Below are 12,333 nucleotides of genomic sequence, written 5' to 3' on the forward strand. Positions count from 1 at the left end.
CCATTTTTAAATTTCTCTTTGATTACCTGCCGCGACCTCTCGACTAATTGAATTGTGGCCTTACGGGGAAAACAATAGATTTTGCATCAACAGAATTACCAGGACAGAGGGCAATTTGTAATTGTACAAAGCTATTTTTTGTATCTTTCCTCATCGATATTTCAGCTTCTAACTAACGGGAAAAGGGTAGAAGAAACATTCGTCAACAAACAGTTGGTGGTAACAAACAGAGAAAATTACCTGAGCTTTGCTTGGATGCGGTCCACCCTGAAATTCAATGATTCCATAAGCGTCTGTGGGCGAAGGTTTGGTATGTCGAGCCGGAGACCACTGTTCGTCAGGCTGGACTTTCACATCGATCCCTGTACCAGAGTGGAATGTGAGAGAGAGTCCACAGCAGCACCTATCGAAAAACAAATGGAAAAATATGATCAACAGAAAACATCTTTTACTGTAATGAGGATATCTATTATATTTTTGATGTAACATAAAAGAGGTTTTGTATCCCAAACTTTGCCAAAAAAAGTACTGAAATTATACTGTACAAGTTATTGTGAAAGGAAAAGTTACTTAACTTTTCATTTTAATCTGATATTAAGTATTTAATTACAATAATTTTTATAATGATTGTTTGTAAATTTAAAAAGCAGGCTTTTGCTATACATTTAAAACTAAAAGACCCAACAGGATACATACTTATTACGTCATTCTAATGCAGAAGAAAACTTTCAGAATACAAAAAAAAAAAAAAAAAGCATTGCAATCGCAACGCAATCCGAATGGAATAACTACTGAGCATTTTGATTATGCACTACATTCATTAATAAATGTTGAAAAAACGCTGATCTATTTGTACTGTATAACTGATTTATCTGTTCCCGTAATTGATTTTCGTAGTGATGTGCAAAAGTAAAATAAGAAAATAATTATTACTTATTAGAATTTTAGCTTAGCTTATTATTACAGTATATTATTTTACTAATATGTATTATTATTATTATTATTATTATTATTATTATTATTATTATTATTATTATTATTATTATTATTATTATTATTACATTTCTGTTTCATCATTTGTTTTTTTTTTACATTACATTTCATCTCAAGATCCTGAGTAACGGAGAATACAAATTACTAAACTAAATCTTGAATAAAATTCTGTACACAATTATTTCTCTCTCTCACACACACATTCTCTCTCTCAAATTCTATAGTTGTTTTTGGTACTTACTGGTATTACGACAATCATAGTCCGAACTTACCGGCTTCTAAGTACTTTCGATTAAATTGAACATATACGTAATAATTATATACACTATTAAAATAATTTAAGTAAACACCTTAAGGAAATGTACCGTGCCTCAATTATATGACATCGACTGTACGGTAATGTTTAGCGTATAGTACAGCTTATACTCGTCGCAGAATTGAATCATGTACATCATTAATTGTTTCCAGAAGAGAAGTGGACCATTCTTAATTTAGTGCAGAGCTCAGTGGATTAATGATGATATAAGAAATTTGGAAATTGCTGCTGTAAAACTGACTACATATTATGTTGAATAATTTTGAGTCAGAACATTTTGGTCCGGGGAAATGTTGAAGTTCATGTTTATGCTCCTCAAACTACTCTGGCTGTATGCTACCACATTCTTATCTTAGAAGACTGCATCGTTGTTCGGGAACATCTGCTCCATAGGATGCATTTTTCACAAATAACATCGAAGAGAGTTTTAAATAACATGGTTCATCGTGTCTAATTGTATGAGAAGCAAAATGGTAGTCACTTTCAGCACTTACAGTATAAAATGTACAAAGTAAAAAGTAATTCCATTAGGTTGTTTCACTTTTTGAATATTCTGTATTACATTGCTACTTTGCAATCATTGACGTTCCATATTTCATGTTCTCCACATCATACTTTTATGCTATTTTGTTGGCTGAGGGTATTAGAGGTTTCGAAATATCAATTCGAGGCTATTAAGCTCTGGTCAGACTATGATTATAGAAATATGAGTTGAACTGATTTGAGTGTAACGTCTCTGATTATAGAAACATGTCCTTCTACATGTTGATTGTGTTTCATAGCCCGTTATGTTGCATTAGAGCTACGATCCTTTGTGACAATATTGTGTTCGGACATCTCTTTCATCTGAGCATGGCTTCCGTTCATGATTCATGTTCTCTGATGATGTCTTGTCACCAATTTTGTATGCTTTTATCACCTTGGATAATGTAACTTTTCAATATACTTCATACACTAGTAGTCTTGGATATATTATACTGATCATAATTAAATTTTAACTAACAATCTACCCTGTAGGGAATATTGGGAAATATCACCCATTTTGCAACGCGTAGCGGAAACCTTCTCAATCTATTTTGTATCACGATCCTCCGATTTCTCACATCCTTATGCCAGCAATCCCATAATCAATTTCTGGTTTGTATTAAGCTTTTTCGTTATTGCTGTTTATTGCTTATAATGAAATATGTGTGTAGCCTGTATTTCAAATTGTATTTTAATATGCAGAGTTTGTTGTATTTGGATCTTTCTTCTACTTCAATATTCAATTTTTCACTACTCTGAATCTTCCTTTACTTCAATTTTTTTTAAAAATTAATGATCCTTTAATAGTTTACAATTTTGTTAAAATATTTTGATGTATTTGACAAAAAGCATGGACAAAAAATGTAAACCAAAATAAGAAATTCAACATAATGTTTACAAATATATTTTTCCGCTACTAGATATTAATTACATCCATCTTTTCTCCTCCCTTCGGGACCCCCTAGGACTCATGATCACCAGGTTGAGAAATCCTGGTCTAGTGTATTGTATACAGAAAGCTATACAACATTACCTCTCATAGCACTCACTATTATCGGACATAACACTCACTAACACAAAACAGAAGCAGAGTACCAATATTCAATATTACTGATTCACGAAAATTATATGCAAAAGTAAATGAACGTTTACATTAATTTTTGTATCTTCCATACATCTCATTGTACGTGTCATGGAGAGAAATAGAGAATAGTTTTCAGAAGAAATTTACACCAGGAACACAAAAGGAGATGAGCAATGATTTTATTGTTTGAGATATACCATAGTCTTAGTACAAAAACATTATAATGCAACTATACTGTGATTAGACTGCTACACTCGATAGTTTGTAAAATAATTTAGTTTTATTGATTTAATTTTGATGTGATAACTATTTTGAAATACAATCAGTACAATGTGTGATTTGAAACAATCACATATTTATTGTAGGCTAGGAATAGAAAAGTAAGTAACATTAAACTTTGTTTGTCAAGGAAATAACATCGAAACATTTTTCTATAATGTTTGCCAGATAACTGAGATAATTGCTTGTGGCTGGCTTTTCATTCACTCTTTGAGCACCGAAGGATTAAAGAGCTTGGTATGGCTTCAAGCAAATGAAAACAAGGAAGAAGAGAGAGGGAGGAAAGAGAGAGAGAGAGAGAAAGAGAGAGAGATAGAGAGAGAAGCGCCGAACAGAGAATTTGCCGGAGATTTTTTCTTTCTAGGATTTAAAGATAAGGAAGATAAAAAAAAACAGAAAATAAAACATAAAGAGAATTGCTTTCCAACTGAAAATTTCTCTCCTTTTTCCTCATGTTTTACAGTTTCTGCTTTGTAGTTTCTTAAATTACAGTTATCTACAGTCATCAGAAAACATACAGTCGTGGCCGAAAGTCTGGGATCACCTTGCAGAATGCAACGTTTTTGTAGCTTTTATGAATAGAGATAGCTTCAATAGGAGCAAATACTGTAACTTATATAAGACCTTCGTAGCTCAGTCATACATTCGAAACAAATAACATTTAGGTTTTCAATATTGTATCAGATTTTGAATTTTTTTTCGTGAACTACGAAAGTTGTATACTAAAACGATGACTGGAAGCTATGATTGATAATTGTTCCTTTACTCGTTTATATTCACCATTTCCAATTTTTACTTGTTAGTTATTATATTACTTCTGGATTTTTGGCAGAATATTTCTGACTGGTACTAAATATATAAGCTATTTTTTAATACAAAGAGAACGTTGTCTATTACATTTTTATATGCTAAAACGACAAGCATTACTTGAATATTGTTGAAAGAACACTTTCAAATAACCTTTTGACGGTTTTGGTAATAACTTGTAGCAAGAAGGAAATAATTTGACTCATCCTTACGACAAAATTCCTTGTTGTTTGCTGGGCCACCTTCATTATAACGATGTAATGGAGTAAACTGAGCAATGCATTGAGCATAGAGGTTATGGTTGATGCCAGCATACTACATCAAGGGGGCATGTCTAATCATCAAATTACACCCCTACTAAAGATAGCAATGAGCACTATCTATCACATTAAGAATTGGGCTCATATAAGTCACGTTAATAACAATCCAGACATAGTATTACATCATATTGATATGACAAAGCCATTATCCGTTTATGTTAGCAATTTCCACATCGTTTACCAACACGAATAAAAAGTAACCTTTCAGAAGTTATCAGGAAACTTGGAAAATTATTACTTTCATATCCCAATCTTATATCTTTTAGATTGAAATAGATGAACGATTAATGAAACCGAGTAATTATGAAATAATTTGTAGAATGAAAATGTGAGAGGAAAGGGAATATCTCGAGAAAACCGATGTTGCCTACTACAAACTCATATGATCGATATTAAGCCAGAGACCCCTCATACTAGAAGTGAGTGCTATACCGTGTCCTACAAGAAAATGTAGCAGATGTAAAGTTATTCTTCCTTTCTCGGAAAACAAAGCTATCACAGAAAACTTATAGGCATTGTTTTATATTCTCACATTAATACTAAAACTAGATAAAATAATATTTAGAATTAGCTAGGTTTCTCTATAAGACACGCGTATTTACTTCGTTCTTCCGTCACATATGATCACGAAACAAGAGATATACTCATTATTTCTTCACTCAAAAGCTGTGAATTAAGCAATGGTATTGGGGTCAATTTCACAAAGAGGGAGAGCTATACTTTCATTTACAACTGGAAATTGAACCATTAATGGGTGCATTTATCTTAAGATTATACAACAGAACCTTCCAGCATCCATGGAGATCACCAAGAAGGAACTTCCTACCATGGTATTGAATCACAAAAATCACAGTTTTCTTCAAATGTCTACCGATTACTTGATCCATTTATACATTTAAACACTTTTAAGAATGTACAGTATTACATAAAGCGAAAGGTAATGGAAAGATTTCCAATTTTTTACGATCTTCTCGTTCTAACAATTAATCAAATATAGATCGATAAATTGACACGGAGGATTGTAAGCACCTCGTTCATTGTATGGTCAAAGAGAAGGTGCTAAAGAACAAAATATATGCTTCGACATATTAAAATATTATTATTGGGTGTTACTGTAGGAATGTAAATGTAAATAACATTAATGAATACCAACATTTGCTCCCATAGAAATTATTTCTTACAAGAAGGCAAAGACTGATTCTCGCAAGGCGTTTCCACAGTCTTGAACACGATTGTAGGTATATACATTTTACATATTCTTTCGAAGTGGTCTTCCTAACTAATTGGCCAATTAAAACGTAATATCAAGTACTGTACAAGTACTAGAATTATTCTCTACGTCAAATAATACCAAATTGAAATTCGATTATTTGTTTTGAGTTTAACGTCCCTTTCAGCAGCAAGGCTATATGAGGCGGGACCTATTGATTAATGTGGAAACCGAACCACATAAACTCCCGTCGGGAATCAAACCCGGGTCTCCCACGCCACAGGCGCGTACGCTAACCGCTTAGCCACGGAGGAGCTCGATTATTTGTTTCGAAATTATTCAGAAGGACGTATGGAGAACGTGCATCAATGTTTCAGGTAAGTGTGCAAGATGATAGCAATAAATGCTTGATAATTTAAATCTAGCATAGAGTAAGTTTTAATACTATTTTACGGTTATTTGATAGACATACACCAACAATAAGCACATATTTTGAGCCAAATGATCAAACAAAAAGTTTAGTTTTGTAAATAACTAAACTTTGATTTCCAAAATAGAAATAACTTTTTATGCAAATGATAACAAAAAATCCCAACAAACTTTAATAATGAAATAATATTCAGATAATTAATAAGAACAATGATCAGACTGATATTTCACAAAATCTTCAGTCCAGAAAGAAAGAAGCGAATGTCTGTAAATCAAATTAACCATTATAAGGAATAAAAATTGTTATGCTCCACTGTTTACTGTTTCATTTTTACTTGTTTTCTGCTTTATTGGATAGTGAATTTATATTAATTTCTGGAAATGTTGGTTTATAGTTGATATGTATTTACAATTTAATTTTTATCTAATTTCTTAATTTATTTGGTATTAGAAAAAGAAGACAACAATTTACAGATCGATTAAATAAACCTAGAAAAGATGGGGAAAAAAGTGGAAAATAAACAATCGAAGAAAGAAACTAGACTGCTTCATATAAACTTAATTAAAAATAAAAGTTATCATTTACAAGTGATATTAAATAGCTGAAGAACAACGTATATTGAAATTGAGTAATATTTAAAATTAAAATTTAATTAATAAGCACTAATTGAGTTAATAGAATAGTTTATTAGTCTTTCAATATTAAAAGAACATGAACAGCCAAATAAATTATTTCTAGGGTTTAGGCCTTTACTCCTCGAAATTACTGCTCCTTCAATCTAGAACCTTTATTTAAAATTTTGTTGTGAAGCAGTCAGATATAATTAAAACCACAAAATTCTAGTTAATTGACAATATATTTGGATGGAGGGAAAGCTATTCAGAAGTCTATCTATTGGAAAAGAAACTATCTAGTTTTGATGTAGGGATTACTCCGATTAATAATATTATTTATGTAGTCGAACAAATCTTGGATCATCTTATAAGAAATTAGGTTAACTATGCTCCAGCAACAGTATAATTATTTTGGAAATAGGTATTATCTATGTTACGTCGTACTATGATTATGCAACAACATACAGGTCTAGTCATTTGCCAAGTCTAGCTAATGAGTACAAAGGCTCAATATAAATTTAATAGGAATAATTAAAGGTTGAATGCGTATAAGTTAATAATGGAATAAAAAAAATAAATCTTATGTATTTAATAAATATTAGTGTGAAAATATAATAAAATATATATACATATATTACGTGGCCTTTACTGAATAATAAGCTTGTTTCTATGGCGGTGTGATCATGAAGGACAATACCTCACGAATGGGATTTGTTATGCGTTGCTGTACTTGGAACAAAACTATTATGGTAATAAAATTTTGGATAATCTCCAAAATCAAATTCAGATACAACTTTGGTTATTCTTTGGGCATAGATGCATAGGGAATAGATGCCATATAGAAAGCATAATTATGTTAATATGTTTTGGTCGAGAAAATAACAACCATCAATATATTTACCAGTATCATTCAGTTTTGCATTAGGATCTTTGCGATGTATTTCATGTTTTGTGCACTTTCAGTATTTAAATAATACAGAATTACTGTTCATTTCTAATCTAACTATTGATTCTATTGTGTACTGTGCATACATTAAGTCTATAAGAAATGTTAATTTTTATCATATACCAAAATTACAGTGAGTTACGCCTTTATTTCTAATCTAGTACCGTGCAATGTGAGTAAGAATCTTTGAGGTGCTTCGTTTATCACTGTCAGGAATTCCTATCCTGTCCGAATTCCTATCCTATCAGGAATTCTTATCCTGTCAGAAACGGAATCTTTCCTCATTTCTTTAAAATGTGGTGGCGACTCTAAATTAATGCGTTATTGAAGAAATATAATCCACATAAAAATAATATGTTCATTTGCAGTTGCGCCTTGTGCATAGCAAAATTTTGATTAGTAGATGCCTCGATGCCTTTTGAATTACAGCCCCCGACACAGATACTATCCTGCACTATCCAAATTGATTAAGTATAACACTACTCTGATGCTGATAATGATAGTGTCTGCTTTTATTTACACCCTGAAGGAGTGAAAAGGCACTTAGAAATTATAGATTACTCTATGCGGAGTTTTTTCTTTGAACAAGTTCCGTTCTTGATTTTCAAGAAGTCCCCGAGAAAGAATGGCAACATTTTGCTGTATTCATAAGCAACTCCTCTTCTTTCTTTCAATGGGCGATCTCTGCCTCAGTTTTATGTTGGACTTATATTCACTTCTGCTTTGTCAATCCTGAGGATTCTTTCACAGTATTTTCAACTACTGTAGAAATTAGTTCATTCCGATAGTGGTTTCCTTGGAATCATGTCCAATCCATCTTACGTACATCATTAAATTTCTCTTATAATTTTCCGCGTAGTGTCACCATCATCATCATTATTAGGTATTCTTCAATTATTGCCAAGTTAATTACCGCAACTGAGAAACTTCTATGCTTCAGGTCTTCAGATAACCTCTTCGCCTTCATGTACTACTTTTTGTTTTGAAATCATTCATCAATTGTAACTTCCTTCGCCCTTCTCTCTATTTCCTGCATCCATACTCTCTAGCGTGTTACTCTCTATGATACAGTTGGTTCTATACTTCAACATCTAGCCCACACGTTCTGTCCTTACTCTCATATAAATCCTCAACACATTCTTTCCATCATTTTAAAACTTCACTGTTCTCGCTGATTACCTTCCCATTCTTATTTTCTACTATCATCGTAATACTTCCTTGTTTATCATAATATTCCAACGTTTCACAGATTTTACCTCCTTGCACATTTCGCCATATTTCCCAACTCTTCCTAATTCTTCTATGCTCCAATTTTCTTTTGCAAAACTTCCTTTGCTCCGTATGTTCCTCTTCGTAACTCGTTGTTTAAGTTCCTGTATATCTCTCTCCCCTCTTCTGTATCAGCATTTTCCCACGCCTTCGTTTTCCTAATTTTCTGCAACATCTGTTCTGTAATCCATGGTTTCTTAGCCATTTTGTGCTCGTAGAGGCCTAGTACTTCTACAGCCTGCTGTATGCAAACTTCAATATGCTCCTACCATTTGTTACTACCTGCACCTATTCTTTTCCCGTTTGATTATTTTACTCGTTTCTTTTAAAATCTCACTTCCTTGTTTTTTCACATTCTAGTATCTTGTTGCCTACTTTTCTTCTGCCTACATTTTTGAGTTGAATATACACTACGGGCAGTACAGGGTAATAATAGAGAAAATGTAGGCCCTGGAAAGAGACTTCGGGTTCTTCAAGGAATTACGATATCTATCCTCAAATATAACATAGTTTATCTGATATCTTCGGCAATCTAGTCGGGATTTCCATGTATATCTTCTCTTGTGCTGATTAAATCAAGTGTTATTATGAAGGTATTCAAGACTGTTCTGTTCCTTTTTGAAAATGCCTGTGTTCCATTGGCCCTCACACCATGAGTTGAATGCGAATGGAGATAAGGCGAAGGTCAGTTGTTGGTGTGAATATATCCAACATGCTACTTGGTTGTGGTGGGTTAGCTACACCGTGAAGTTGCGTAAGGACAGAGTGAACATGGGACCTCCATATAACGTCAAAGGGCGTGTATGCTGTACTAGTTCAAACTGGGGTCAAACGCTGCTGTATCGAGGCGGAAGATATGCCAGGCTATGCGGACAGTGCAACAACACTCAAGACGCACCACGTATCGGAAGATCAACACATCTACAAAATGAAGGTCTTCAGATAGCAATTGAGGCGAACAGTGGCAATACATGTGAGGAACTAGGACTACAATTCAGTGTGAGTGCAGAAACGTTTCGGCAGCACCTCCATTAACTTGGGAAGCACAAGAAGTTGGGTTGATGGGTCCCACATGATTTGATTCCGGGCCAGAAGATTATGCTAGCAGACACCTGTGTTTCTTTGCTGTCTTGTCTGAGGAAGGAAACATTTCTTGACAGGGTGTTGACATCTGATGAGAAGTTAGTCCTGTACGAAGTTTTATGGGACCATCATCATTGGTTAGCTATGAACCCGTTCCAAAACAGCCGAAACCAGCACTGCACCAGAAGAAGGCCCTCCTGTGTGTTTGCTGGACTACTCGTGGCATCGTGCATCGAGAACTGCTACCAGCTGGTCAGAGTATTAATGCAACTGTGTACTGACAGCAGTTGAGCCATGTTCAAGAAATGCTCAAAACTCTGGAACTAACACTTCTGAATCGCAAAGGGATTCTCTTGTTACAGGACAACGCGAAGCCCCACGTGGCTAGGATGACCCGGGACACCATTCTGCGACCTGGATGTGAAACGCTTTTGCATCTGTCATACTCCTCGGACATTGCACCGTCTAATTATCACCTATTCCATTGCTTGGACAATCACCTTAGAGGACGCCCAATTCAAAACCCAAGTAGAGGTGAACAATGTACTTGACAACTTCGTTTCAGGGTCCACCAAGTTCTACCGCGATGGAATCCATGGCCTTGCAGAACGTTGGCAGAAGGCGTCGATGCTGATGAGGTGGTGAATGGAGGAAAAGCGATAGAACTTTCTCGGTTATCTTTATAATTACTAGTGAATTCTGTCTAAATAAATTATCAGTGTTTTTTCACTTTCATTTCTCTCACCGAAACCGTATTTGGCTACGATACTACCTTCCTGTTTTTCTCTCACATCTACATTGAAATTTCCCGTTACAACCACGCGTACACACCTTCGTTCTATAATTTCATCTATTTTTTCAAAAGTTTCTTCAGTTATATGCGAAGTCGTCGATGCGTATGTCTGTGTCATCACTAGATTCTTCTTTTCCCGTTTAAGTCTTAACATCATAACTCTATCATCAACAAATTCTCCTCTTTCAAGCGCTTACCAAGAATTATTTCTACACCATTATGTTCGCCTTTTTCATTACCCGAGTAAAACATTCTATATCCTTCGGTATGCAACACCTCATTACCTTCCTATCTAATTTCACAAACCCCTACCGAATCTAGATTATTATGATTTATTTATTCTTTAAAATTTTCTAACTTTCCTTCCCGTAATATGGCACGTAATGTTCCACGTCCCCATCCTATAGCTTTTGATTTTGCATGTTTTTCTTTATCTATCTACCTTTCATTGTTACTTTCTCGTTCAATAGTCCTTCCCAAGACATCTCCCTACCGAAGATCCGAATAGGGGGATATTTTACCTCCGGAACTACGTTTTGACGTGCAAAATAACATTGTACATATATTGTATATTTGCTGTCAGTAAACTAGGAAGAAATAGAGTGGTGGTTATCCGTTGCCTTTCACCCCTCAGTATCCGAGCTGTTAAAGTCACTATGGACCACGCCTGGAACTAATGTCTAAGCTTCTTTATTAATCATTATGATTCCCTCCAACTTGGCTACTGGAAAATTGTTGCCTTCTCCCAGTTGGGAACAACTTCGGCAATGGTTATCACCAAAGAATATACTATATGATGACGAATACGATTTACGAGAAACAAAACAATAGCAAACTCAATCCACATTTATATAAAACAACAGGAATTATATACTATTTTCAAAATTGATGAATTAGTGAGAAATTATTCGCACAAAGTACATAATAAAGGTAAAGATTCAATGATACGATAAATTGCAATAATATTTTCGATAATAGTGACCCGGGAACGAATTTTTAAAAGGAAATGCTACATACATCAAACGTGAATTATTCCACACATAGAGTTCGCTGAAAAAGAAATTTTCTTCTTCTTCATGGATGATCTCTTTTTGAAGTGAGAGAATGTTTGCAGGAAACGTCTTGTATTGTAAATGCTAAATTTTCTTGATTGTCTGTGGACCAATTAATTCGTCTGCTTTGAGCCCGGTCGTGGTTCGGTGTCCAAGTTAATAGTAATTCCTATATTTAATAACCTCGGTGTTGTATAAGAAAGTAAAACACAGAAACTCAAAATCTATAAATCGGTACTTATGTTTGTAGTAGTGGTAAGAAATTAAGAAGATAATTCCTGTAAGTGTAGATTGATATTTGTAAAATCTGAATTATGTGCTTCGCGAAATCTGGATTATGTGGTTTGTAAAATCTAGATTTTGAACAACAGAAGTACATAATTTAAGATCTCACTTATTGCATATGTGAAGAACTTTATGCATAACTAATTTAATCTACTTTCCTCTCATTACGATTCACCGCAAATGAAGATTAACTTTTCTTATTACAAATAAACTTCCTTCATTGAAAATAATTTTGAAACATATCTGAAATTAAAGCAAAAACTTCTAAGTGATTCCCTTCGTATTATTATCTAATATGTTAATGACTACATAACACTATTATGGACT

The 12,333-nt window shown here is 33.9% G+C and overlaps 1 protein-coding gene across 1 annotated transcript in view; it reads right to left on the minus strand.

Annotated features, from left to right (window-relative positions):
- The window catches only part of Trpm (transient receptor potential cation channel, subfamily M), a 179,584-nt gene extending 170,784 nt beyond the window's left edge, over window positions 1-8,800 (minus strand). The window contains exons 1-2 of the mRNA XM_081749898.1: window positions 8,781-8,800; window positions 241-403 (exon numbers count right to left, since the gene is read on the minus strand). Coding sequence (XP_081606024.1) covers window positions 241-403; window positions 8,781-8,800 — 183 coding nt within the window. The remainder of the gene's footprint in view (window positions 1-240; window positions 404-8,780) is intronic.
- Window positions 8,801-12,333: the final 3,533 nt, after the last annotated feature.

Source organism: Thermobia domestica, chromosome 2 (assembly GCF_964235325.1).
Source record: "Thermobia domestica chromosome 2, izTheDome1.hap1.1, whole genome shotgun sequence".
Taxonomy (NCBI): Eukaryota; Metazoa; Arthropoda; class Insecta; order Zygentoma; family Lepismatidae; genus Thermobia; species Thermobia domestica.